Source organism: Nycticebus coucang, chromosome 6 (genome assembly GCF_027406575.1).
Source record: "Nycticebus coucang isolate mNycCou1 chromosome 6, mNycCou1.pri, whole genome shotgun sequence".
Taxonomy (NCBI): Eukaryota; Metazoa; Chordata; class Mammalia; order Primates; family Lorisidae; genus Nycticebus; species Nycticebus coucang.
This window is the reverse complement of record NC_069785.1, coordinates 116,491,931-116,519,825: the sequence shown is the minus strand read 5'-3', so window position 1 is coordinate 116,519,825 and position 27,895 is coordinate 116,491,931. Positions and strand designations below refer to the sequence as shown.

Sequence of the window (27,895 nt, the reverse complement as noted above, 5' to 3'; positions counted from 1 at the left end):
CTTGAGGCCAGTTTGCAACCAGCATGGGCAACATAATGAGACTAGATATCTACAAAAAACTTTCAAAATTAGCTTGGCATCATTGTGCATGCTTGTAGTCCTAGCTACTCAGCAGGCCGAAGAGGGAAGGACTGCTTGAGCATAGGCATTCAAGGTTGTAGTGAGCTCTGATCCACCACTACACTCCAGCTTGGGTGGCAGAGCAAGACTCTGTCTTCTTTTTAAAAAAAAAATGTGGTCAGGCATGCTGGCTCATGCCCGTAATCCCAGAACTCTGGGAGGCTTAGGCGGGTGGATTACTTGAGCTCAGGAGTTTGAGACCAGCTTGAGCAAGAGCAAGATCTTATCTCTAAAAATAGCCGGGTGTTGTGGCAGGAGTCTATAGTTCCAGCTACTTGAGAGGCTGAGGCAAGAGAATTACTTGAGCTCAGGAATTTGAGGTTGCTGTGAGCTATGACGTCACGCACTCTACCCAGGGTGACAGAATGAGACTGTCTCCAAAAAAGAAAAAACCCAAAAAACAAAAAACTGCTAGAATAAGAAATATAACACGTAAATTTAAAGTATGTTCCTATAAAACAATATTCATTTTGCAAGAATGCACACATAGACTCTTACAATTAATGAAACAATAACTCAAATTTGAAAATTCACCTAACAATGCAATGAAATCTCAATCAATATTCTAACAGTATCTTTTGTGGAATAAGCTGAGTCTAAATTTTATACGGAAATGTAAAAGGTCAACAGAAAAAAATGGCTGTTTGGCTCTTCTTCGTAGAAGAGTCTCAGATGCTCTGAAGTGTCCAGGTTGTTAATAACTCCTCAGGTCCCTGCCAGCACAGGTTGCAGGCTTTCTTTTGGTTTGTTGCCGAAGAATACACCAGATGTCACATCCTTTCACCAGTGTAGATCACTTCATACTACATCATCAAGAAAAGGACTGGAAAAATTTTTTGATGACCCAAAGAATTAGGGAGAAGAAAAAGTAAAATCTGGAGCATTATGGACCTGTCAGCAATTAAGGAACAAAAGTAATGAAGAGTCACATAAACTTTGGTATTTCCTACTGCAAGAAAGAAGCATGCTCTTCACCCTAGAGCAGGAGGCCAGGTGGCGGAGATTGCCAATGCCAAGTCCAGAGCAGATAGATTTCATGGATGCATTAGATAAAGTTGTCCAGAAAGAGAAGCTGCTCTAAGCTTTCTTCAGACTGGTCAAGAAAATGCTAGACCTGGAGAAGAGACATCTTTGGAAGAATCAACTGGCACAAGTTCAAGCAGGGGCTTATACGTTGGTACCTAAATAAAAGATATTGTTAAGAAACGACTGTTTGCAATGCCTACGTGTGGAACATTTTATCAGACTGAGACTTGAGAAGGAAGCTGGCATCAGAGCAAGGAAGAAAAGTCTGGAGAAAAAGAAAGAAAAATTTCTTCAGAAGAAGTTTCCATATCTTTCTAAAGCCCAGAAGTCAAGTCTTGCCTAAGAGGTCTGCACTCTTAAACTTACCATTTTGTCTTTCTTACATACTAGTCTATACATAAAAGTAAATGTGTTGGCTCAGGGCCTGTAGCCCAGCACCTAGGGCACCAGCCACATATACTGGAGCTGGCGGGTTTGAATCCAGCCTAGGCCTGCCAAACAACAATGACAACTACAACAACAACAAAAAAAAAACAGCCCGGTGTTGTGCTAGGTGCCTGTAGTCCCAGCTACTTGGGAGGCTGAGGTAAGACAATCGCTTAAGCCCAAGGGTTTGAGGTTGCTGTGAGCTGTGATGTCACTGGTACTCTACCCAGGGCGACAGCTTGAGACTCTGTCTCAAAAAAAAAAAAAAAAAGTAAATGTGTTACCTGTGTGATTTATAAAGAAAAAAAAGAAATGAAAAGGTCAAAAAGAGCTTAAACAACTTTAAGGAAAACAAGGTGAAAGTACTTTATCTGTTGTATATTAAGACTTATAGAAAGATGCGAGCATGGTAGTATGTGCCTGTAATCTCAGCTACTGGGGTGGCTGAAGTGGTAGGATCACTTGAACCCAAGAGTTCAAATCCAGCCTAGGCAACATAGCAAAACCCTGTCTCTAAAAAAAAAAAAAAACAAAAAAAACAAAAACCCCCAGATTTAGAACATCTAAAATCATTATAATTAAGATAACAGAGGAATTAAGGATCAATTAAGGTATTGTAACTAATACCAGGAGTGACAATCAGGCTAATAGAATGTGCTAGAGGTCCTAGAAACAGACCCACATGTACATAGTTAATTTACAATAAAATGGCATTGAAAAGCAATGGAGAAATTATGATTTTTTCTATATCTAATGGTGGGACAACTGGTAGCCACTTAGGAAAGAAAAAACAGAAACTTAGTTACTACCTAAGACAGTGGTTCTCAACCTTCCTAATGCCACGACCTTTTTATACAGTTCCTCATGTTGTGGTGACCCCCAATCATAAAATTATTTTCGTTACGAAAATAATTTTATGATTGGGGGTCACCACAACATGAGGAACTGTATTACAGGGTCACGGCATTAGGAAGATTGAGGACCACTGACCTAAGATTATATACAACATAAATTCCAGATCTATATATGGAACATAAAATAATGAAGGTTTTGGAGGTAATATATGAAGATTTTTTTGCTTCTTTAAGAAGACAATATAACATATGAGAAATAGATCTTGACTATATATTGTCTTCTTAAACAGACAAAAAATAGGAAATACTGGTAAGTTTAACTATATTAAAATTAAGACGGCTGCCTCTTGATGTTCACTAACCCTAAACTATTCACAATCTTTTCTCATTCCCTACCAGTTCCCTGCTCTGAAAGATCCATCTTAAACCAGTTGAACCCTTACCCCAAATCCCTATAATCCCCCTTTTGAATCATAATCAATGAAGTTGATGTTCTTCATTGCTATAGTAGTTTTAATAAATTTTGTTTGATTAACAGGTTTCTTTAGTGATCTTTTGGGAGGTATAACAATTGATAGTCCTTCTATCTTTGAGATATATATTAAAATCTTTATAGATGAAATTATACTTTTGACATCTGCCCCAAAATTAATTCAATAAAATAAAGTAGATCAATAAATCATAAATTGTTAATGCTGAATAATTAATTACACATGAAAGTTCATTCGACTATCCTGTCTACTTTTGTTCATGTTTTAAATTCTCTATAATAATAAACAGTTAAGTCTCTTTTCATAGTCTTCAAGAGGGGATGCTCATTAGGGTCACAGTGAACTTATACTACATGACCATGATTTCCTGGTTTATAACCAGAAAATATCTGGTCAAATATAACCTAAGTTATGCTGGAAGAGCAGAGTGGTTATAGATTTGAGAGAAATAATTCTTTTAAAATTAGAACACTCCTAATGTAAAACTAAGGTTAGATATCATTAACTTAAATTTGACATTTAGTCTTGGTTACAACAAAGAAGGGAGAGAGAATATATTCTGTGTTTTCTACTTTATTTCTTTAGAAGTGCAATAGTGTTACCGTGAGCTAAATTTTTAGTTATGCTTAAATGTGCTCCCTCCTACATTCTACTCTGGAAAAATGAAGCTTATGCTTTCTTAGAATCCTGAACCTTGAAACTGATCAATATTAGGATCCCATACACACCCAGGGAGATGCCCGATTTGAGGTTTTGAATAGCTATTCATATAAGTTGACTTTTCTGTGCATTTGTATTGGGGAGGATCCAGTTCAGGTTGATGTCCTGGGAACCAATGCGGCTCTCGCTTAAATCCTGAGGGAAGGAAAAAAAGAAGAGAAGACACATGGGAACAATTAATAGCAAGGAGTTTTAATAACTAATATTACTCTTATTTCTGAGGGACTAGCCTCAGAAAGTACTGTCAAAAGTGAGAAAAGATAAAAACTGTCCATTCATTCATTCATTCATTCACTTATTCACCCATTCGGTTTACTTTTATTTGCATCCCTTCCATGTACTAAGCACTGAGTTAGGTTCTGAAATTGTAAGAATTAAAAAGAATAGTCTACATACTATGGGTTGAAAGTGGCATTTTGTTGTTGTAGCTTGTATCATACGTTGTTTCAAAGTAGTGTCCAAACTGGAAAGAAAAATTAATAGATTAAGAATCTAGCAGTCTGTATCTAATGTCAGGAAATAAAGGATAGCATGACATGAATTCTAACAGGTTCTGACATAGTTTAGATGGACTAGAGGTCTGTATGTTGTTAGTCTATACACTTGTAACTTTCATATCCTTTGTATGTTTATTTACTTAGGAAAAATTTAAGGACAAGAATCAGATAAATGACAAGTCTAGGTAGGCAAATATCAGAGGTGAACCCAGCCTGAGTCAGAAGACATTAATTATTTCTGTGGCTTAACAGATAAAGTCCAAATGGAAGCAAAAGAAAAGAGTAACTCCCATCACTTCGATACCTTACAGATAATATAATATTCAACTTGATGGTAAATTGGGACAGGTGGGTCCAGCTGCCCTAACCACTTCACTGAACAGAAGCCTAAAGTTGTTAGATTCCTGCCTTTCAAATGGCCACAGACATTTCTTTTGCTAAGAGAGGCAAGAAAAGAAGAGAAAATCAGATTACCTGGGAAGGCAAGGGTTTGGGTTGTACAACATTCCTTAGGTCGTATCTTTCCTGGTTCCAGTTGCCCATCAGAGTACGGTTTGAATAGGAATTCTCATTAGTGGTACATCTCCACCCATACTGAAAAAACTTGGACATAGAATTCCAATCTGTCCACACTTCACCATGGCCATCTGCATTAATGAGGCTGCCATAGTGTGGGTTTGTGAGGAAACATGCGAGGTTCTGTGTCTGGAAAAAGACAAGAATAGAAAAAATGCTTAATGCACAAAACAGACAAAAGGTGTATCTTTCCAACTCTCTGCTTTACATGGCTGGTATAACACAAGCACGACTTACTAATGACCTAGGCTTTCCTCCAGATTTAATCATTGTGGTTGTGTCTTCCTCTCCAGGCCTTTGGAATTCTTTGGTCTATTCTCTCAACCAGCAGCAGAGGATCACTATAGAGACTAAATGCCCTCCCTCAAAAAAACAGGAAAACCTTCAGAACCCCCAATACTACATGAAGAACTAGCTACATGTTTAGGTAATTTAAGAGTTTAAGGATTAATGGTCTTGGTATAGTCAAAGAAAGTAGAACTGATAGTTGAATGACTAGACAACATAATAAATGATCAATGAATGATAATTTCCTTTTATCTAGGCCCAGCTCAAATACCTTCCCTGAAGTTAACTTCTCTCTTCTTTTATCTCATACAGAACTTACCATATCTTCATTGTATTTATAACTTTCTACCATATGCTTGAGTTCTGAGTCCACTGAACTGTATACTTTTTGAGGACAGGATGTATGTTTTATTCATTTTTGTAACCTTTTTGCCCACCCTCCCAATCAACAGTGGTTTCCATATATCAGATGATCAACTATTTTTTTTTTTTTTCCAGAAAATGAGTCTGGTCCCCCGGCTTAGAAGCAAGATGATGATACCTCCCCTGAAGAAGAGTAACTTGATGAGAAGGTTGAGTCGTTTGAAGAGTTCATAGGAGAGTGACAGAAATCCTTACATAGCTGTTCCATGTTCTTTAAAAGATGTCACCGCACTTGGCTTTTCCAGTTCTTCAAGCAAAGAAAGATCATTCGGATTACCAAGCCCAAGTGGCCATGATTTGGAAGTCACTGCCCACTTGCTTTCCCACAGTCAGAGAAAAAACTAATAAGGTAGCATTAAAGGATGGCATCTCAGGTAAATGCCCTCACACCATCCACCTTTGTGAAGATAGGTGCATGCACTGATGTCACTAAACAGCATGATGACTAGAGTAGTCATGACACTCAATAACACTTCTTGAATAAATATAAGATAGGAGATTGAAGCACCCAACAGACTGTTGACATCCATGTCACTGTCCCTAGAACTGGAATGACAGAGATTGCCATCCACTTAGTTATCCAAGCCAGAAGCCCTATGGTGTATCTTTGACTCTGCCTTCTCTTTCAACATTCTTTCAATCACTAAGTCTTTTTTGATTTTTAAATCAGTCCACTATTCCCTATTCTCACTGGCAGGTTCCTTTTTAGATCACTATTAGCCTCATCACCATTACTTCCCGTCTTATCTCACCAACAGCCTTGTTCCTTCAAAATCCTTGCTCCATAGGAAAGAATTTTTGAAAATGAAAGTCATCTTCCTATTTAAATTTTTTCAGGCCAGGCGCAGTGGCTCATGCCTAGAACTCTGGGAGGCTGAGGCGGGTGGATTGCTTGCGCTCACAGGTTGGAGACCAGCCTGAGCCAGTGAGACCCCCATCTCTAAAAATAGCCAGGTGTTGTGGCAAGCACCTGAAGTCTTAGCTACCTGGGAGGCTGAGGTAAGAGAATCTCTAGAGCCCAAGAGTTTGAGGTTGCTCTGAGCTATTATGCTACAGAACTCTACCCAGGGGGACAAAGTGAGACTCTGTCTCAAAATAAATAAATAAATTAAATTAAATAAATTTTTTCAGTAGCTCAGCCTGTTAAAATGGCTAACAAAGCTCCACATGACCCTGCTTAACTCTTCTGTGTCATCTGTTACCCACTCTCTCTTCATCTGTGTTTCTGCCTAACTCGATTATTCTGTGTTTCCATCACACTTTTGCATACATTGTTCCCTCTGCCTCTTCACTCCTCTTGACCCAGGTTAAGTGTACTTTTTCCCCTTCAGCTTTCAACTCAGGTTCATTTCATCCAGTGGCTCTTTCCACTTCACCCTTAAACTCGATGAGGTTCCCTTTCTGTGAGTTCCCATACCACCCTGAATCTTTCCACTCATAGCACACATTCCACTATATCAGAGTTGCCTCTTTTCCTGTGTGCATTTTCCACGAAGCCATTGGCTCAGTGAAATCATAGGCCACATATTGTTCATCCATATAGCTAATCACCCTCACAGTGGCCTGGCACATAACAGACAATAACACTTCTTTCACCTGGAGATATTTTGAGCAGCAGAGACAATGGGAGACATCCATTTCGGACGCTATGACGGCAGGTACAAACTCCTCTGTGTTAGAAACACGCAGGATACAGTCCAACCTCTCCTGGGCCCCAGCCCCGCCCAGTTTCTTTCACTCAGAACTCGCCTCTCCCCTCTGAGCTAGTGGCTGCTTGTGACCTCACGAAGGTGTGACGAAGTCACTCAGGGCCATACTTGGGCTGGAAGGTACTTTGATCTTCCCGAAGGGACGGGAGGGTGAGGGGACAGCTAAGCGAGGGTCTAGATTTTGCACTCATGGCTACAGTCTTTCTTGGGAGTCGCTGCTCGGTTGGTCTAGACAACCTGGCGCTGTGGTGCGTCATGAACTAGCGACGGGTGAAGGGAGGGGGACGGGTAGTGACCTGCTAAGGAAGTGACGTCATAAATGAGCGCCGCGAAGAACTAAAGAGGGGAGCAAGGGGAAGCCATGGGTCCTCGACGCCTCCTGTTGGTTGGGGAGGGGAATTTCTCCTTCGCCGTTGCTCTCAGCAGGACCCTGGATCCCAGTACTAGTCTAACTGCCACCTGCCTCCCGGGCCTGGTCGACTTGGCCCGGGATCCAGTAGCCCAGCAGAATCTGCAGCGCCTGCGCGAGCGAGGTAGCGAGGCCAGCCCCTCCGCGAAGCCACGCCCAGCTGCCGGCGCCCCCCGGCAAAGGTTGGGGGGATGTAACCCACGCGGGGATGGCTTTTTATTATTCCTTGGATATTCGCACCTGCTGTGTGACTATAGCTGGGCTCGTTTGCGCGGTTTAGATTAGGAAGAATTTTTCTGTGGTTCCATGTCTTAAGACATCCTGTCTATATTTCGCGCCTCCGAACTCTTTGCCAGGTGCTGAAGTTCGTTTTGGTGTTGACTGCACCCGACTGGCAGATACCTTTGAACTGCAAGACAGGGGATTTGATCGAATTTATTTCAACTTTCCACACTGTGGACGCAAAGCTGGAGTAGCTAAGAACAGGGAACTCCTTGCCAAGTTTTTCCAGAGGTGAGGAAAGGAGAACCCTCACAAGTAAAACGTTCAGGGGTCCTCAAACTACGGCCCGCGGGCCACATGCGGCGATGTGATTGTATTTGTTCCCGTTTTGTTGTTTTTACTTCAAAATAAGATATGTGCAGTGTGCATAGGAATTGGTTCATAGTTTTTTTTTTTTTTTAAACTATAGTCTGGCCCTCCAGCGGTCTGAGAGACAGTGAACTGGCCCCCTGTAAGATGTCTATAACATAGTTACTGCACTGTAACATTTTAGTTGAGGAAATAAACGTGTGTAAGTTACTATAGTATATTTAGAAGAGAACATAAAGCTCCAGAGGAACCCACCATCTATTTGGAAAGGCAGACACATAATCCTAAATGCTAAATAAAGGGCAAGTAGGCTGGGTGCCGTGGCTCATGCCTGTAATCCTAGCACTCTGGGAGGTTGAGGTGGATTGCTTGAGCTCAGGAGTTGGAGACTAACCTGAGCAAGAGTGAGACCCATCTCTGCTAAAAATAGAAAATATGGTGGGCGTTGTGGAGGGCGCCTGTAGTCCCAGTTACTTGGGAGGCTGAGGTAAGAGGATCACTTGAGCCCATGAGTTTGAGATTGCTGTGAGCTGTGATGGCACTGCACGCAGTGAGCCTTTGTCCCCCCACTTTCCCAAAAGAAGCCCAGTGTACTTTTGGGGGTGTTAAGGGAGGATCATTTTCTTTTTGGTAGTGCAAAATAATGACAGCCAGTATAGTTTAATGGCTATGACTGTGGCCCAAACTGCATGGATCCAAATCCTGGCCCACCACTTAATACTTGCATGATTTTAGGCTTGCTTAGTTAATCTTCACCTGCTTCTGTTTTTTCATCTGTAAAATGGGAATATTAACTAATTGCTTTATCAAATTATTGAACTTAAAACATTATTATTTATTATACCAAAATGCAAGATACTGTTATATTTGAGGGTCCTGTGGGTCATAGTTGTCAAGAAACTTTATAGAGGCAGTATTTTAAACTGGTATTTAGAACTGTAGAATTTGAATTGTCAAGAAGACAGTGAAGGCTCAGCACCTATAGCTCAGTGGGTAGGGTGCCAGTCACATATACCGAGGCAGGGGGGTTTGAACCCAGCCAGGGCCTGCTAAACAACAATGACAACAACAACAAATAGCCGGGCATTGTGACGGGCTCCTGTAGTCCCAGCTCCTGAGGCAAGAGAATTGCTTAAGCCCAAGAGTTAGAGGTTGCTGTGAGCTGTGAGGCCACCCCACTCTACCTAAGGCGACATAGTGAGACTCTGTCTCGAAAAAAAAAAAGAAGGCAATGAATAGAACTTTCAGATGGGGGAGAAACAGCCTACACTTTGCAGACATTAATCTTTCTGTGACATATAGATGAACAACACAAATGCAAATCGGTTGACACCCTGGTCAGCTGCTAGTATCAGTTAGTAGGTTGAACAAATTTATAGTCTTATTTACTTATGGTTACTTTGCTCTGTGTTTTTGAGGTCTAATAGACCTTGTTAAATGGGTATGGTTGTTTTTAATTTTTTCACAGATAAGCCATGTGTATGTTGCTAACTTCTCTGGTAGTTTCTACTTGTTTCTGATAAATAGCTGTTTTCCCCCCCCATTCCCATTAGTTGTGCAGATGTTCTTGCAGAGGATGGAGAAGTCCATGTGGCATTGTGTAGAGGACAAGGTGGGACTCCTGTTGATAAGCCCCAGAGAGAATGGCACAACAGTTGGCAAGTGGTTGCCATGGCAGCTGTAGGGGGGCTCATTTTAAGTGGTGTGCATCCCTTCAGCTGTGAGGCTTTGCCAGGGTACAAATGCACTGGATATAGGTAAGTATAACATAGGCCTTCTCTTTACAGTCTCTCTCACTATGATAAAAAATAAGAATTTTCTCTCACTATGATAAAAAATTCTTATTTTTTAAGAATTTAAAAATTTAAGAGACAATTCAGCCCCTAGAAATACTTAGTTTTTAAAAAAAAAGTCAGACACAATTATAAGAGGGAATTTAATAAATGCAATCAGTGTAACCTAATTCTTTGTATCCTCAATGAATCCCAAAGAATAAAAAAGAAAAAAAAAGTCAAATTAATCTGAGGGTACAAATGTTTAGGTTACATTGTTTTCAATTCTAAAGTAAAGTTCAAGTTGTAATTGAGCCCTTTGCCCACAGGTGGTGGTGGTGGTGCTGAACACCCTCACATTGTGCACATTAAGTGAGATCCTATCAATTGTCCTCCCTCTTCCCCTACCCCTTGCTAGACTATGGCGGGTGTCCATAAAATTCGTGTGCACTTAAATTGAACACAAACTTAATGGACACCCTGTATTTGATTTTTTTTTTTCATGTGGGCATGTAGTTATTTATATATTGGTTTCATATTAGTATTGAGTACATTGGATACTTTTTTCCTATTATTGAGATACTTTACTAAGAAAAATGTGTTTCAGCTCCATACAGGTAAACATAAAAGATGTAAAGTCTCCATCTTTTCTTATGGTTGAATAGTGTTCCATGGTATACATATGCCACAGTTAGTTAATCCATTCATGGGTTGATGGACCTTGGGTTGCTTCCACATCTTGGCAATTGTGAATTGAGCTGCAACAAACATTTTGGTGCATATGTCTTTGTGGTAAAATGATTTTTGTTATTCTGGGTAGATACCTAGTGATGAGATTATGGGATCAAATGGAAGGTCAACTTTTAGTTCCTTGAGAATTCTCCATACTTCTTTCCATAGAGGTTGTATTAGTTTGCACTCCCACCAGCAGTGAAGTATTCCTTTCTGTCTATATGCATTCCTTTCTCTCTATATCCATGCCAGCATCTGCAGATTTGGGACTCTGTGATGTGGGCTAATCTCACTGGAGTTAGGTGACATCTCAGAGTGGTTTTTATCTGCATTTCTCTGATGATTAGGGATGACGAGCATTTTTTCGTGTGTTGGCCATTCATCTGTCATCTTCAGAGAAGTTTCTGTTCAAGTGCCTTGCCCACTTAGAAGTAGGGTTGTTTGTTCTTTTCTTGTTGATTAATTTGAGTTCTCTGTAGATTCTAGTTATCAGCCCTTTGTAAGATTTGTAGCATGCAACTATTTCCTCCCATTCCAAAGGCTGTCTGTTTGCTTAGGTTGTACCTAGAAATACTTCCTGTAATAATGGCAGACTTCATACTGGTGTCTGTTTTGTCAGGAGTCAAGATAAGTCCTTTCATGTAGAAGGTGCTTTGAATCATATCTTCACTCGGAGCTTACCCTTTGAATGTTCTCAACCCAGAATCTTCAGGATCAAACTAGGTGACCAGTGGTTTTCTTTCCCAGAACCAGAAGCACTTATAGGAAAGTTGAACAGGTAACCTGTTATTTGCTGGAAATTGCTTCCATCTCTAGTTGTATCCTGACATTCTCATAGCAACCATATATTGAGTGGATAATATATAAGTTGTTAGTGATGTTGGTGTTTTGATAATTGTCAGTCAGTATGGCCTCCTTAACCTGTTTATAATTGAAAATTGTCTTATTTCTTAATATATTTTAAAGATGGTGGCTGTCATAATATCTTTCCTTATGGTAGATTATTTCATTGTTTTCCTTTCAAGATTGACTTGAGGATAATTCTTTTCTGTATAGTTATTTGTATTTTTAATTTTAATTACATTATATTTATTTGTTATTTTAACACTTGATCTTAACCAAAAGGCTGAGAAGCGATTATTTGTTATTTTAAGTTAGAAATTTTTTTATGTGTTTAAGCAGGGGTTTCCTGGAAGCACCTTCATGTCATCCTATCAAAACCATAAATGAGCAACTCATTGCTGAATTGGGCAAAATTTTCCCTCTAAAAAGGCTGAAGCATTCCTTCCCCTTGCTGCCACAGGAAGGCACCAGTGTTCTCTCTTCCTGGAACTGTGACATTCTGTCAACTGCCTTTTGGATTAATCTTCATGAAGATAACTCAAATTCTGGGTCCCTGATTGGTGGGAAAACACAAGATATGGAGGACTTTTTAGTGTCATTTTCAGAACTCAGCCTTCTCAAAAGTTTTGGAAGAGATGGTAAAGAAGAAGCTCTTGGAAGAATTTCTGACCAGCCCGCGGTCTGCCTCAGACCCTCTCTTCTAGTTCACGTTCGGGCTGTCATCCAAGCACCAGACTTCCTCCCAGGTTCTCTGCACGTCCTCAGTGGACCTGTCTTTCAGAAGTGCCGCATTTTGCCTTTTACAATGCCGGTATTTCATGAGACTTTACTTATCCTTGGGTTTAATCAGAATTTGAAGGAAGACTGTCTTCAGTCACTGCTGGATCACCTGAAGAACATCCTAGATACCCTTCTGGCCCAGACGATGCTGGAGGGATCTAGGCTGAGCAATTCAGTAGAATTTATCCTTAAACCAAATGGAAAAGATTATATGATTTGTGTTAAGCCTTACAATTTTGGTCCAGATTGGGCCCAGGACTTAATTATTGGGTCTGTCACTACATCTGCTACAAGCATTATACGTAAAGACCAGTGTTTTGTGTTTGTGTCTATGAACTTGGACTTATTAGTCATGCTTGTCTGGAGTATCTCTGACTGGAGAATGTTATGGACCTTTGATAACCGTTTCCTAAAAAATTTTGTCCCTAGCAAAGTAGAACCCTTTAAAAGCTATTCCCTGTATCCTCCATGCTATGTACATGATATTAGCTTTTGGTTAGATGAGAAGAAAGGATTTGATGAACTTGAGTTTCACACTGTGGCCCGAGCAGTGTCCCAGGACACTGTTACATCCATAAAATTCCTTAATTGTTTTCAGCATCCAAAGACTGAACAGGTCAGTCTCTGCTATAGATTGACTTACCAGACCTGTGACAAGGCCCTCACCAAGCAACAGGTAACATCAATGCAGTCCCAGTTTAGGAAGGAGATTCAACAACGACTACATGTTACACCTCGATAGTTTTCCATAGTGTGATCCTTCAGTGGTGTGGATGTGGATAAAAATGACCAACTTGTAACCAGCAGTTCTTTTGGACTGTGTTATTTTGTAAAATCTTTTACATTGTGACTAGAGCCACTGTTTGCTGAACCTAAAGATGCCTTGAATTACAGAATACATGTGATTGATGATATTTGGATGTGTACATTTTGATCCTGAGTTGATGAGTAAGACAACAGACAGAATAGCATCTTGTACTTTAGATGCTCTATTGCTGAAGAAAAGGTAGAGCTTAAGTGTCTTGTCAAATATAAATATGTTTTCCACACTGTCAATTCCTCTTCTCTCAATTCCATTATATCATTTTTTTTCTTTTTCTTTTTTTTTTAAAGTTTTAGGCTGAGGCCAGGTTTGAACCCACCACTGCCCGTATATGGGGCTGGCACCCTAGTCCTTTGAGCCACAGGTGCTGCCCCATCCATTGTATCATTTCATTAAATAACTTTATGAGAGGAGTTTTTTAGTCACACCAATATTTATTAACTTGCTTTTGTAAGTATTCCATAATTAATATTGGTTATTTAGTAATAATAGTATTATCATCATCCTATGCTACCATCACCAAAATTTTTTTTCCTGTGGTTGACTATTACTAAATTCATGGAACTAATAAGTGACAAATTTAGTATTAACATTTGGGTCTAACTCTAAAGCCTATGTTCTGCAACTTTCTATTATTTCTCCTTCCTTAAGTCTTCTTCAGTAGTAATCATTTAACTGTGATTAACTTGAAACTTTGCCCCCCCTAGATTTTGGGACCTTCTGTGGTTGTATCTCTAAGGGACACGGGAAATTCGGTCAGCCCAAGACTCTGCAGAATGGGATACTCTAAAGTGAATTAATGTATGTTCCTGTTAACAGGCTCCACAGATAGGAATTATATTGTGACCTCTGTGAAGGAAATGACTGTCTTATTTATTTTTGGAGAAAAGCATGTGAAAAGGCAAGAATGGAAATAAAGACACAAACTAGGAGGTTATTGTGATAATGATGACCTGGACCAGATTGGATAATACTTAGAAGGACTTGTTGATGAATTAAATGTGTGTTGATGAGAGAGATGTGGGATTACAGACAGGGGAATTAAGCAGGACTCCTGTGTTTTTGACCAGAGTACCTAAAATAGAACTGTCATTAACTGGGATGGGAAAACTGCCACAGGAGTAAGTTTGGGGAGGAAGATAAAGAATCAGGGATTTCTTGTGTCTTGCTGAGCTCTTCATATAGACTATTTGCTAGTTGAGGTCAGGTAATGGTGATTTATACCTTTCTTCTATTTCCAGTACATGGATGAGGTAGCACTGGAGCCGGATCTTAAAACAAGAGTAAGGAAGTGGGCTGGGTGTAGTGGCTCACATCTGTAATCCTAGCACTCTGGGAGGCTGAAGGGGGCGGATTGCTTGAGCTCAGAAGTTGAAAACCAGCCTGAGCAAGAGCATGACCCTACTACTAAAAATAGAAAAACCACTGAAACTGGAAAAAGTAAAAATAGAATAACTGGGTGGCATATGCCTGTAGTCCCCTCAGCTACCGGGGAGGCTGAAGCAAAATGATTGCTGAAGCCCAAGAGTTTGAGGTTGCTGTAAGCCATGACGCCATTGGCATTCTACCCAGGGCGACAGAGTGAGGCTCTGCTTCAAAAACAAACAAACAAATAAATAAAAATTGGGGAAATGAGGGACGATTTGTGTAGGGGAGTGGAATATGCTGTAAAGGGAAGACAGCGAAATAAGGATGCCCAGCGTTGGAAGTAGGTGGAAGGGTCAGCCATGATGGGAAAAGTCAAGTCTCGGGTACTACAATCTTTGCTACTACGGGATTTGCACCAACTGCCCAATAACATCACAATTTAGTCCTTTCTGCGCATGTCACGGTATTTTGTCCCTTGGCGGACACCGTTTGCCAGCAAAGCTATGTCTCCGCGCTTGCCGACTTCCTAGGGTGCTGAATCTCGCCTTTTCCTCCCAAGCTGGCCATGGCTAGCCGAGGAGCTCGGCAGCGCCTGAAGGGCAGCGGGGGCAGCGGTGGGGACACGGCCCCGGCCGCGGACAAGCTGCGGGAGCTGCTGGGCAGCCGAGAGGCAGGCGGCGCGGAGCCCCGGACAGAGTACGTGTGCGGGCGCGGCGGGGGCGTGGCCGGCCGGCGGCTGGGCACAGGGCTGCCCCCGTGGGGGTCTCGCCCGCGCTGCGCTGGGCTTCCTGCGGCTCGGCCTCCCCATCCGGGTCCGGCCTCCCTCTTCAGCTAGGGCTGCTCTTGGCAGGTTAATGTTGAGTCTTCGCCCAGCTTTAGATCCCTCAACCTCGGGTCCCTTCTGGTAAAGATAGCTGAGATGCTTCTGCCTCAGCACCGGAGCAGGCTGGCTTGGTGTGGTGGTAGACTGGGCAGAGGCTCTGTGGGAGATACTGGCAGGAGCAGAGAGTAAACCTTTTACAACTGTTTCTCATAGCTTCTCTTTATTCCCCCACAAGGGCCAACTCTTTACTTTTATGTGGGCCACCCCAACCTCCAGCACCTGCTGCCACAACCATCTCTCCCCAAGCCTAGGAGACTACAATTTAGAACTGCGTTAAAGGAGCTGTCGGCATATGGAATTGGAGGAGGTTATGTACCTTGCTCATATGAGAGCTCTATTCTTTTGAACTTAGGGTAAATGAATAGAGCCATGGAAAGTGATGACCTTGTTAAGAGAAGACAGAAAAGGAGAGTAAGAGATTTGTGGCCTTCAAGTGAGTGATTAGTTTGGTTGGGGTAAATGGAGTGTTATATATGCAACAAACTAAAGTGTATGAGTTAACTTACTCCTTAAAAGTAGGAGGTAGATAGACAGACTGAATGATTCAAGTCTAGAAGATCACTTGAGTCCTGAGTTGGAGTCCAGCTAGGACAAAATAGTGAGACCACACCCCCCTTCTTTCCTTTGAAAAATGCTTTTAAGTCTTAATTCATTCTTTATTCATTTTACTGAAAAAGAACAACTAACAGTTAACTTATTTAGGAGACTACATTAAGTGTTTTAGTCCTTCTGATTAGCAGGTCCTTCCTGACACTTTTTTTTTTTGCCCCTGAACAGGTTATCTGGGAACAAAGCAGGACAAGTCTGGGCGCCTGAAGGATCTACTGCTTTTAAGTGCCTGCTTTCTGCAAGGTTATGTGCCGCTCTGCTGAGCAACATCTCTGACTGTGATGAAACATTCAACTACTGGGAACCAGTGGGTGATTTATTTAGTGTTCTTTTTTCATTCTTGATTTTGCTGCTTGGTAATTATTACTAATCGAGATAAATAGTAAGAAATTGACTATTAGTAAGATTTGTTTTCACTTTTGTATTCTAAGCTGATGATTTACCTACTGTTGAAGGCTATAGAGAATTTAGCTGGTTTACTCAAAGGTGTAATTTGTAATTTTCTTTTAAATTTTTAAAAATCAAAATAAGACTGGGTGTGGTGGCTCATGCCTGCAATGTAATACTCTGGGAGGCTGAAGCAGGAGGATCCCTTGAGCTCAGGAGCTCAAGACCAGCCTGAGCCAAGAGCAAGACCCCATCTGTACTAAAAATCAAAACATTTAGCAAGGCATGGTGGGTGCCTGTAATCTCAGCTACTTGGGAAGCTGAGGCAAGAGAATCACTTGAGCCCGAGAGTTTGAGATTGCTGTGAGCTATGACACCACAGCACTCTACCTAGGGCAACAAAGTGAGACTCTGTCTCAAAAAAAAAAAAGCAAAACAAAAGCAAAAAATATAAGAGAAAGGATGCTTAGTGTTGGTAGTTTAAAGAGAATATAAGATTTAGCTTTTCTGTTTTGACTAAATAAGTGGAGGATAAAATTCAGGCTTTCAGCTTTGACCAAACAACAATCTTTATTTATTTTATTTTATTTTTTTTGCAGAGACAGAGTTTCACTTTATTGCCCTCGGTAGAGCGCCGTGGCGTCACACAGCTCACAGCAACCTCCAACTCCTGGGCTTAGGTGATTCTCGTGCCTTGGCCTCCCAAGTAGCTGGGACTACAGGCACCCGCCACAATGCCCGGCTACCAAACAACAATCTTATAGAATTTATAATATATTAATATTTTATTATTAATATTCAATACTGGGTCATTTTGATATTTTAAAATCCAATTATTGAAAATCTTGCTGAGAATGTCAACACTTTTGTGTGCCTTTGTCTTTTTAGTATTTTTATTCAGAAAATTCACTTGCATACTTTCCACAGGGAATTTTGGCCAATGTAACCCTGCATTCATCTGTTTTTGTACTTTTAGACACACTACCTCATCTATGGGGAGGGGTTTCAGACGTGGGAATATTCCCCAGCATACGCCATTCGCTCCTATGCTTACCTGTTGCTTCATGCCTGGCCAGCTGCATTTCATGCAAGAATTCTACAAACTAATAAGGTAAGGGAAGGCCTAACTGGAAGCAGTTACACCTGATCAAGGGGTGAGTCTCTGGAATAGCTTTGAAGAAAGGACAAAATAAATTGGTAGTTAAGAGGGGACTTTTTTTTTGAAGAAGAAGAATCATTTATTCATTCATCATTCAACAAATATTAATGGAGCAACTTTTATTTGGTAGACACTGTGTTAAGTGCTGTGGCTTTAGCAATGACCAAGTTCCTGACTTTATGGAACTTACAGTTTAGTGGTAACGATGGACATTGAACAGTAATTCTTTTTTTTTTCTTAGAGGTTCATTTAATAGTTTGCATATATTATATACACATTTTAAGAAAGGAAAAAACTGCATTAAAATTATAATGAATTGTGTAATACTCAATGTATACCGATTACAGAAGATGAATACATGTCATGTCTGAGTACCTGCAGTTGCAGAAGTCACCCTCAGACAGAGCCAAAGAATGTATAACATTATAAGAAAGGAAAGAAGTATATTAAATTCATAATACTCAAGTCATGTTTGACTTCTGCAACTACAAGAGGTACTTAGTGTGACTTGTGAACAGTAATTCTAAATGCAATGGAGTCTTATGGAGGAAAAGTACAATGAGCAATGAATGGAATAGCATATTAGGAGGGCTAACATAAAAGTAGTTGTTAATGGGGACCTAACCGGATTAGCTTTTACAAATTTGACTATGATGTGTTTTGTCATGGATTTCTTTGGGGTTATCTTGTTTGGAGTTTCTGTAGTTTCTTGAATCTTTTGCCAAATTTGGGAAGTTTATACCTGTTGTTTTTTGAGTACTTTTCCAGCTCTGTCCTGTTTTTTTCCTCTTTTTTTGGAACTTCAGTAGTATGTTGAGTCTTTTATTATTAGTTCCACAGGTCTCTGAGGCTCTGTTCATTTTTATTTTCAATCTGTTTTCTCTGTTGTTCACATGGAGTGGTTTCTATTCTTCTGTCTTCCAGTCACTGATTTTTTTCCTTTAGCCCCTCTGTTTCCTATGCCCATCTGTCCATTTGATTTTTTTTTTTTTTTGTAGAGACAGAGTCTCACTTTATGGCCCTCGGTAGAGTGCCGTGGCCTCACATGGCTCACAGCAACCTCCAACTCCTGGGCTTAAGCAATTCTCTTGCCTCAGCCTCCCGAGTAGCTGGGACTACAGGCGCCTGCCACAACGCCCGGCTATTTTTTGGTTGCAGTTTGGCCGGGGCCAGGTTTGAACCTGCCACCCTCGGTATATGGGGCCAGCGCCTTACCGACTGAGCCATAGGCGCCACCCCCATTTGATTTTTTTTAAATGTAGTCTAGTTTGTTCGTTCGTTCTCCTCCCTCCCTCCCTCCCTCCCTTCCTCCCTTCCTTCCTTCCTTCCTTTTTTCCTTTCCTTTTTCCTTTCCTTTTCCTTTCCTTTCCTTTCCTTTCTCAGATTCTCACTATGTTGCCCTCAGTAGAGTGCTGTGGCATCTGAGCTCACAGCAACCTCAAACTCTTGGGCTTAAGCGATTCTCTTGCCTCAGCCTCCCCAGTAGCTGGGACTACAGGCGCCCACCACAATGCCTGGCTATTTTTTTGTTTGTAGTTGTCATTGTTATTTGGCAGGCCTGGGCTGGGTTCAAACCCACCAGCACTGGTATATGTGGCTGGTGCCTTAGCCGCTGAGCTACAAGTGCGGAGCCAATATATTCTATTTCTTTACTAAGACTTTCTGCTTTTTCATTTTTCCTGAATCATATTCTTAATCACTCATTAAAGTATTTTTATAATGTCTGCTTTAAAACTCAGATAATTCTAGCATCTCTGTCATCTTGGTGTTGGAATCTTTTGACTGACTTTTTTCATTCAGTTTGAGAATCATCATCCTAGTTCTTGGTATGAAAAATAATTTTCAGTAGAAAGCTAGATATTTTAGTACTGCATTGAGATTTTGGATTATACTTATAGGCTCAGCATGCTTTCTTTGCACTACTGTGCTCCTTAGATCATATTTAAGCCTTCTGTTTTAGCTGGCTACTGCTGCTTTTTTTTTTTTTTTGCGCTATTTTAACTCTGCTCTCTTGCATTCCTACTAAACAGCTGGCTTATTTTGATACTTCTCCAGCAGGGGAAAGAAGGTTGAGAGGGAGGTCTTTACCTTGTTACTGCCAAGTGTGGATAGAACTATAGGTTCTCTACTAGTCCTCCATAACACTTAAGGAAGGGGGTTCTCTTTGGACAGGGGTAGGAGGTCTGGCTTCCTACGAGGCCTCCACTGATATCACCCTAACAGGTGGGGTAGGGGTACCTTGTACTGACAGGTTGAGGGTAGGGATGGAAGTCCAGGCTCCCCAGGTGGTTGCCACTAACACCATGGTAAGGGAGCTGCTATTGCTATTAGTGAGGATGAAAGTCCTTCAATACATGGGTGGCAATAGGACCACAATTCTTTCCTAGGATGTTGGCCAGAGTAGAGTGGTTATTGTTTAATAAGGGTTTTTTTTTTTTTTTGATACAGAATCTCAAGCTGTTGCCTTGGGTAGAGTACTGTGGTGTCAGCTCACAGCAACCTCAAACTCTCTTGCCTCAGCCTCCCAAGTAGCTGGGACTACAGGTGCCCACCACAATGCCTGCCTATTTTTTGGTTGTAGTTGTCATTGTTGTTTGGCAGGCCCGGGCTGGGTTCGAACTCACTAGCTCTGGTGTATGTGGCTGATGCCTTAGCTGCTTGAGCTACAGGCGCCGAGCTTTTTTTTTTTTTTTAAATCATAGTAGGCCACCCCTTTCTTGGTCGTTTCGTCAGAGAGACCAGGCCTTGGTTGTATATTTTTGTCTGTACTTATTGGCACTTTTGGTTCTTTAGCTTTATGTCTGGAAGGAGGTTACCGCTGTGTTGTTCTTCACGTCCCACAGTCTGGAGCCAGTCTGCCTCCTTCTCTTTCAGTCTTCTTAGGTCTGTTTTAATTATAGTGTCCAGAATTTTTGGTTTGCTTAGGGAAAATAGGGGAAAAGTCCATTTTTTCTTGAAGCAGAAGTTCCTAATTAAGAGAACTGGAGAATAAGTAGGAGTTGTTTATGTAAGAGAAGAATGAAGAGGAGGGAAGAAGTTGGGAACAACCGTCTTGTAGACTGATGACTTTGAGGCTGGGAAGAAGACCAGCAGGGCCTTCATATAAATAACTTTAACACTTGCGAGAGAGAGGGAGTGGTGGAGTGAATTAGATGAAGCTGAGAGGGAGGAAGAGGCCAGAATTATAAAAGACCTGGTAAGGCCTCAGTGGGTAGGGCGCCAGCCACATACACCAGAGCTGGTGGGTTCAAATCTAGCCCAGGTCTGCCAAACAACAATGACAACTTCAACAACAAAATAACTGGGCATTGTGGCGGGCGCCTGTAGTCCCACCTACTTGGGAGGCTGAGGCAAGAGAATCTCTTAGAGGTTGCTGTGAGCCGTGATGTCATAGCACTCAACAGAGGGCAACAAAGTGAGACTCTGTCTCAAAAATAAATAAATACAAATTTAAAAAAATATAGAAGACTTGGTAAGATTTACTAAGAAATTAGACTGTCCTGTTTTTTTCCCTAGCTAACGTGTAGTGAAACCATGAGAAGGTTTTAGATAGAAAAGAGATGTGATTGCATTTGTATTTTAGAATGATCAGAAAGGTAGCACTTTTGCAAACACTGTCCCTCTCTTTTCTACTTAGTATCTCATTTCTAATTTTCTGAACTTGTCAGAGGAAAGATAATACAGATGAAGGACTCAGTAGAGAACTAACAACAGGCAGTGCGTGGGGTTTGTATTTCCACGTGGATGTGTACTGTCACTTCAAATATGACATGTGAAGCACAGAGTTCTTCCTCTCACATCACTGATGTGAACAGTGAGTAAAACACACCGGAAGAGTTCCCTTTCTTGTTCTTACCTGCGATCTCCTTTCTGTCTAGTTCTGCTATTGGGAGCCAATAGGGAGCCACTTGGCAAAGGGGAATTAGAGTCCATAGAATCCCAGCTCCAGCATCATAATTCTGAAAAGGGTGGTTGTTGCTGAGAGAGAGTGGTGATACTTGGCACCATTAGTGACAGCTACCTTTCCGACTTATTGCTACCCCAAATGAGAGCACCTTTGTATTTTCTCCTTACAGAATTGTGTGTGAATTTCTCTGAAGCATCCACGCAGGAGTGGAATCGCACACATAGGCTCACAGGCGTTCTTGTTTTCACTGGGCTCTGCCGGATAGCTCTGCAGGTGGTTATACGACTTATGTTCCCTGCAGTGATACTCTAGGTGCCATCGGCCTCACGTCCCCCAAATACTCCTTAGTTTTGACTTTCTCGTTTGTGTGAGATGCTTCTTATCTTAATTGAATATCTCTGATTACTAATGAGGTGGAGCATTTCTTGCTATATTTATTAGCCATTCAGATTTCCCTTTTGTGAATTATGTATTCATATTCTTTGCCCATTTTTCTAGTGGGTTTTCTAATATGTTTTTTCCTGATTTGTAAAGATTCCCAATAATAACCCCTGTAGGTTTTAGATATTGTAAATCTTTCATCTTGGACTGTCACCTCTCTATTAACTTTGTCTGTGGTCCTTTCTTAAACAGAGATCTTTAATTTTGATACAGTCAAACCAACCAATTTTTCTTTGTAAAAGAAAATATCTTCTTTATAAAAGAACTCCTTCTTCACTGTAGGTCATAGAGATATTCTTCTGTATTTTCTTCAAGTAGGTTTTTTTCTTTAAGACAAGATCTTATTCTGTTGACTGGGCTAGAGCGTCATCATCATTGCTCACTGCAATTTCAAACTCCTGGGCTCAGGTGATCCTTCTACCTCAGCTTCCTGAGTAGTTGGGACTACAGGCATGTGCCACCATACCCAGATAATTTTTTTTTTTTTTTTTTGAGACAGAGCCTCAAGCTGTCGCCCTGGGTAGAGTGCCATGGAGTTTTTTTTTTTAATAGAGGCAGAATCTTGCAGCATTGTTCAGGCTGATCTCAAACCCCCAGCCTCAAGGTATCCTCCCAGAGTGCTAGGTGTGAGCCACCGGGCCCTGCCCAATTAGCTGTTAATTTTACCTTTCACTTGTACAGCTTTTCATGCCACCTCTATCACATACCTCATTCCCATATGCATATGGGTCTGTTTCTGTCATCTTTATTCTTTGACCCGAGACACTTTGTCAGTTAGTACCATATCGCTTTTCTTTATTAAGGCTTTGTAACGTATGTCAGCATCTGGAGGATGAATTTTTCACTTTGTCCGTTTTAAAATTTATGTTTTAAAAATCATTTTAGAAGGCACGGTATGGTGGTTAATCCTAGCACTCTAAGAGGCCAATGTGGGTGGATTGCTTCAGCTCAGGAGTTCAAGACTGGCCTGAGCAACAATGAGACCCCATCTCTAAAAAATAGCTGGGTGTTGTGGCTGGTGCCTGTAGTCCCAGCTACTCGGGAGGCTAAGGCAAGATGATCACTTGAGCCTGAGAATTTGAGGTTGCTGTGAGCTATGACACCATGGCACTCTACTAAGGGCGACAAAGTGAGACCCTGTCTCAAAAAAAAAAAAAAAAAAAAGTGTTTTAGAATTAGTTTGTCCCTCACCCAAATTCTGCAGGGATATACTAATTGAAGTTATACTGAATTTATTTATTAATATGAGAATCAATACTTTTACAATGTTAAATTATTCTGTCCATCAAGTCAGCAGTCTCCAACCTGTTTGGCACTTGGGACTGGTTTAATGGAAGACAATTTTTCCATGACAGGGTTAGGGGAAGTGGGGTGGGGAAGGCTGGGGACCAGAAACTTTCTGACATCAGGGATTGATTTCATGGTAGACGATTTTTTCACAGACCTGGGATGGGGGATGTGGCACTCAGGCTGTGATGCTGTGTGGCCTGGTTCCTAACAGGCCACAGACTGATACCAGCTCAGGGGTTGAGGACCTAAAGTGACAGGTTTATCCATCTAGACAGGTTTTCTGTGTCTCTTAATAAAAATTTAAAAAGTAGGGTGGCGCCTGTGGCTCAGTCGGTAGGGTGCCAGCCCCATATACCGAGGGTGGCGGGTTCAAACCCGGCACGGGCCAAACTGCAAGCAAAAAATAGCCGGGCGTTGTGGCGGGTGCCTGTAGTCCCAGCTACTCGGGAGGCTGAGGCAGGAGAATCGCTTAAGCTCAGGAGTTGGAGGTTGCTGTGAGCTGTGTGACGCCACGGCACTCTACCGAGGGCCATAAAGTGAGACTCTGTCTCTACAAAAAAAAAAAAAAAAATGTTTAAATACCGCCCCATATCTCAATAAATTAAAAAATGTTTAAATAGGGCAGCACCTGTGGCTCAGTCGGTAAGGCACCGGCCCCATATACCAAGGGTGGCGGGTTCAAACCCGGCCCCGGCCAAACTGCAACAAAAAAATAGCCGGGCGTTGTGGCGGGCGCCTGTAGTCCCAGCTACTCGGGAGGCTGAGGCAAGAGAATCGCTTAAGCCCAAGAGTTGGAGGTTGCTGTGAGCTGTGTGATGCCATGGCACTCTACCAAGGGCCATAAAGTGAAACTCTGTCTCTACAAAAAAAAAAAAAAATTTAAAAAGTATCCATTTCAGTCTTCTGCAGTCTTTGATAAGTTAATGCCCAGATTTCTTTGTACTTTTTGTTGTCATAAATAGTATCTTTTTTTCTGTTATTTATTTATTTATTTTTGAGACAGAGCCTAAAGCTCTCACCCTGGGTAGAGTAACAGTGCATCACAGCTCACAGCAACCTCCAACTCCTGGGCTCAAAGGTATTCTTCTGCCCTGCTATTTTTTGGTTGCAGCCGTCATTGTTGTTTGGCAGGCCCGGGCTGGATTCAAACCCTCCAGCTCAGGTGTTTGTGGCTGGCACCTTAGCTGCTTGAGCCACAGGTGCCGAGCCTTTTCTGTTATATTTTAAGTGGGTATTTCTGGTGTAGAGGAAAACAATTTGTTTTTGTATTTTGATCTTAATACTAAATATCTCACAGAATTTCCTTACTAGTTTGTCAAGTGAATCTCGAGGTTCTCTTTCATCTTTGTATGTTAAGTTTAGTTTAGTTTCTTCTATTCCATTCTTAACACCTCATTTCTTATTCATGTCTTTTGTATTGACTCAAGCTTCCATTTACTGTGTTGAATATTAGTAGGAATGGTGTCATTGTTGTCCTGCTCCCAAATACAATTCTCATATTAATTTATGTTAATTTTTAATTTTCTAAATGTGTATTTGTACTCTTCTCAGTTAGATGAGGAGTTTTTTTTTTTGAGACAGAGTCTCCCTTTGTCACCCTTGGTAGAGTGCTGTGGCGTCACAGCTCACAGCAAACTCCAACTCTTGGGCTTAAGTGATTCTCTTGCCTCAGCCTCCCAAGTAGCTGGGACTACAGGCATTCACCACAATACCCGTTATTTTTTGGTTGTAGTTGTCATTGTTGTTTGGCAGTCCTGGGCTGGATTTGAACCCGCCAGCTCTGGTGTATGTGGCTGGCGCCTTAGCCGGTGAATTACAGGCACCGAGCCAAGATGAGGAGTTTTGAATGTAGACACCTTGCACTAAAATTATCTGTATTCCTAATAGCATCTGGAATAGTGCTCAGCGTACAGTAAGTTTTGACTATGTTTTTATTGAATTACTTAATGAATTATTTTATTGAATTTACATTCAAAATATATACATTCACTGGATTGCTTAATTCAACTCTTCTTGGAATGTTTTTGGTTATAGTGATGAAAATGGAAAGTATTTCTTTCTTTTTTTTTTTTTGAGACAGAGTCTCAAGCTGTTGCCCTAGGTAGAGTGCTATGGCATCACAGCTCATAGCAACCTCCAACTCCTAGGCTCAAGTGGTCCTTTTGCCTCAGTTTTTCTATTTTAGTAGAGATGGGGGTCTCACTTTTGATCGGGCTGGTCTCGAACTCTTGAGCTCAAGCAATCCACCTGCCTCGGCCTCCCAGACTGCTAGGATTACAGGCGTGAGCCACCATTCCTGACCAAGAAATGGAAAGTATTTCTAAGTTACATGCTCTTATATTGGTTACACTATGCATTTAAGTAATGCTTATGTTTCGAGGAATTCAGTGCTCTTAAACATGGTATTCTGTAGTGTAAAATCTATTCAGTATAACTCCCTGTAGTTTTGTTATTTTTATTTTTGAATTCAACGTTCTTAATCAGTGGTTCTCAACCTGTGGGTTGCGACCCACAGGAACTGTATTAAAGGCTCGCGGCATTAGGAAGGTTGAGAACCACTGTTCTTAATTATAAAATTAATAAAATCACATTGTAGAAATTTGGAAGAATTGCGGAAAAATACTCACGTAAATCCTACCAGGCTGCTATAGCTACCCTTACCATTTTATTGTATTTCTTTTCATGTGCATATAAGTTATGATACATATATATATTTCTGATGCATTAATAACATTGTGTTATGCATTTTCACTTAATATTATGTAATAATCAGTACCTACTATATATTGTTAAAGAAATGGTTGTGGAATGAATATCATATGGTGAAAATTTTTCACTGTCTTTGTAACTTTAAATTTCAATATCTGTATAATAGTCTATGACATAGATGTAGTATAATTTAATAAATTCCTCATAGTTGAACAAAAATAGTTTTTGCTGAATTCATAGTGCTGTGGTTAACATTTTCGTGTGTGGGTTTTGCCCTCTACCTCCTGCCTCCTTGTACTGATAGACGTCAGTGCACTGATGCTGAGTCTAGGGACATGAAAATTTGTATAGTTCTTGATACATAGTGTATTTGAAAGGGATTGTATCAGTTTACAGTTATTGATGACAAATGAGAGTGGTTTCATCTTTATGAGTTTTTCTAGCTCATATCTGTGACTCTTTTCTTGTCTGGGTTTTTTTCAGATTCTTGTCTTTTACTTTTTGCGATGCCTTCTGGCTTTTGTGAGCTGTATTTGTGAACTTTACTTTTACAAGTGAGTATAAAAGCTTTGCTTCTCAAAGGGCTGTGAGAAAGCCCAGTTTAGCTGAGATTATCTCTCTTGATGGTCTAGGGAGCAGTGATTAGAAATACGGATTGCTTTCCTTCTAGTGCTTGATACTTTATCTGAAGCATGCCTTCTTGTTTGAAACCAACAGTTGAAAAGGAATGCTGTACTTCTTATCTTTTTCTTTCCTGAGGTTCATAAATACCATACATTCATATCATTAGTTTTAATTCTGTTAATATATATTTAACTGGGCTTTACTTGGTAGGATTTAATGGAACTTTATTTCTGGTCCTAGGATAGAGGATCATAATTTACCCCTACCCTATAGCTTAGGTGATGCAAAACTATTCCCAGTATGGAACTTACTGCTCTTATTTGCACTCAGGACATCCTTCTGTTTCACAGAGTAGCTACTGGTTAACTGAGCACTAGTGGAACTATTAAGCACAGAAGTTTTCCCCTAATAAAAATAGCCACCTTTTCTATGTGTACACGACACTGAACAAACGTCTTATTTTATTAATTCTGTAATGTATATTGAGAGGTATTTGGACTGACTGACCATTATTAAAAATCTTCTGATAAGTAAAAATGTCAGATTGAAAAAAATCTTTAGTCTTGGTTCTGAGTGGAACAAAGGGGAAGAAGACAAATCCAGGGCCGCCTTTGAGGATTAGAACCATGAGTTGGTCTTTATATGGGTTTGGGCCTGAATTCCCGTCACTCTCATGGTTGCCCCAGCTGCACGCTGAAAATTGATTTTTATATATATACATTTTATACATATGTATAAAGAACATAGGAATACAGAGAATTTATTTTAAGTTGGTAGAGCCCTTGGAATCTGGAAAACATTTCTTTAGAGAAATGTTCCCTTAACCTACCTGTCAAAGAATTACCAGTGATAAAATTCTAGTGAACAAGATAGTATAATAAAATTAAATCATAAGTTATAGAAAGGAGCAAGACATTATGAGTGAGAGCCCTCAGAAATAATGATCAACAGAAAGCTGCCCTATGACACTTAATTTATTAGGAATTATTAAAATGAGAATCTGAAGAAGTACAAGAAGGAATTGAAAACATGAAAAAGAAACAAGTTACTATAGAAATGAGCAGGTAAGTTTGAAAATGAATCAGATTTTTTTTTCATAATGAAAAGGTTTATTTAAGTATTTGCACATATTTTTATAAGTATACTTTCTTGGAAGCATACAATGACAGCTTTAATAAGAGGTATTTAATGTTTTGCTTAATACAATTCCATACTTAAAGATATTAAATGACTATTTTTCAAAATCTGGAAAATGACTCAGGTAGCAGGAAAACCCAGGGAAAATGAATCAGAATTTATAAGAATCATATATGATATGTACATAATACATGTGTTATACACTATCGATGTTTAAAATTCAGTGGGTAGTTTAAACAGCAGATGAGACACTGCTAACAAGTAACTAGTAAACTGAATTGAAAGATTGGTTTGAAGAAAT

At 40.5% G+C, this 27,895-nt stretch overlaps 3 protein-coding genes across 9 annotated transcripts in view; 2 read left to right on the top strand and 1 right to left on the bottom strand.

The window, feature by feature from the left end:
• Positions 1-1,054: 1,054 nt before the first annotated feature.
• On the bottom strand, positions 1,055-7,346 carry CFAP68 (cilia and flagella associated protein 68). Of its 3 annotated transcripts, XM_053593682.1 has the most exons (6): positions 7,018-7,346; positions 5,540-5,668; positions 4,609-4,839; positions 4,034-4,100; positions 3,646-3,772; positions 1,055-1,411 (listed from the first exon to the last, which is right to left on the bottom strand). In XM_053593682.1, exons 2-6 carry the CDS (start codon positions 5,627-5,629, stop codon positions 1,288-1,290), a joined length of 639 nt encoding a protein of 212 aa, XP_053449657.1. In that variant the 5' UTR covers positions 5,630-5,668; positions 7,018-7,346; the 3' UTR covers positions 1,055-1,287. The 3 variants fall into 3 exon arrangements, with proteins under 3 accessions (XP_053449657.1, XP_053449658.1, XP_053449659.1); XM_053593683.1 differs by lacking the exon at positions 5,540-5,668; XM_053593684.1 differs by lacking the exon at positions 1,055-1,411 and having other exon boundaries at positions 3,477-3,772.
• Positions 7,347-7,466: 120 nt separating this feature from the next.
• On the top strand, positions 7,467-14,008 carry FDXACB1 (ferredoxin-fold anticodon binding domain containing 1). 3 transcript variants are annotated; one of them, XM_053593676.1, is made up of 5 exons: positions 7,467-7,663; positions 7,896-8,052; positions 9,684-9,887; positions 11,254-11,412; positions 11,817-14,008. In XM_053593676.1, exons 1-5 carry the CDS (start codon positions 7,492-7,494, stop codon positions 12,997-12,999), a joined length of 1,875 nt encoding a protein of 624 aa, XP_053449651.1. In that variant the 5' UTR covers positions 7,467-7,491; the 3' UTR covers positions 13,000-14,008. The 3 variants fall into 3 exon arrangements, with proteins under 3 accessions (XP_053449651.1, XP_053449652.1, XP_053449654.1); XM_053593677.1 differs by lacking the exon at positions 9,684-9,887; XM_053593679.1 differs by lacking the exons at positions 9,684-9,887; positions 11,254-11,412.
• A 902-nt stretch (positions 14,009-14,910) lies between these two features.
• ALG9 (ALG9 alpha-1,2-mannosyltransferase) overlaps positions 14,911-27,895 on the top strand; it is a 113,519-nt gene continuing 100,534 nt past the window's right edge. The window contains exons 1-4 of one of the 3 annotated variants that reach the window (XM_053593680.1): positions 14,911-15,144; positions 16,109-16,247; positions 17,304-17,438; positions 26,317-26,387. In XM_053593680.1, the coding sequence (XP_053449655.1) occupies positions 15,014-15,144; positions 16,109-16,247; positions 17,304-17,438; positions 26,317-26,387 (476 nt within the window). In that variant the 5' untranslated portion in view covers positions 14,911-15,013. Of the gene's footprint in view, positions 15,145-15,204; positions 15,299-16,108; positions 16,248-17,303; positions 17,439-26,316; positions 26,388-27,895 lie in introns of those variants that run through there. The other 2 variants (XR_008380603.1, XM_053593681.1) reach the window with 2 other exon arrangements.

What these genes read in the sequence shown, in the direction of transcription:
- CFAP68 (XM_053593682.1), bottom strand. Translation starts at nt 5,629, where the DNA reads ATGGAACAGCTATGTAAGGATTTCTGTCACTCTCCTATGAACTCTTCA. An exon ending in CCAAACCCTTGCCTTCCCAG is followed by an intron (nt 4,101 to 4,608) that starts GTAATCTGATTT and finishes TTTTCTTTCCAG; the next exon opens with TTTGGACACTACTTTGAAAC. An exon ending in CAAATCGGGCATCTCCCTGG is followed by an intron (nt 1,412 to 3,645) that starts GTGTGTATGGGA and finishes CTTTTTCTCCAG; the next exon opens with ACTTTTCTTCCTTGCTCTGA.
- FDXACB1 (XM_053593676.1), top strand. Translation starts at nt 7,492, where the DNA reads ATGGGTCCTCGACGCCTCCTGTTGGTTGGGGAGGGGAATTTCTCCTTC. An exon ending in CTTGCCAAGTTTTTCCAGAG is followed by an intron (nt 8,053 to 9,683) that starts GTGAGGAAAGGA and finishes CATTCCCATTAG; the next exon opens with TTGTGCAGATGTTCTTGCAG. An exon ending in TACAAATGCACTGGATATAG is followed by an intron (nt 9,888 to 11,253) that starts GTAAGTATAACA and finishes CTGTTTTGTCAG; the next exon opens with GAGTCAAGATAAGTCCTTTC.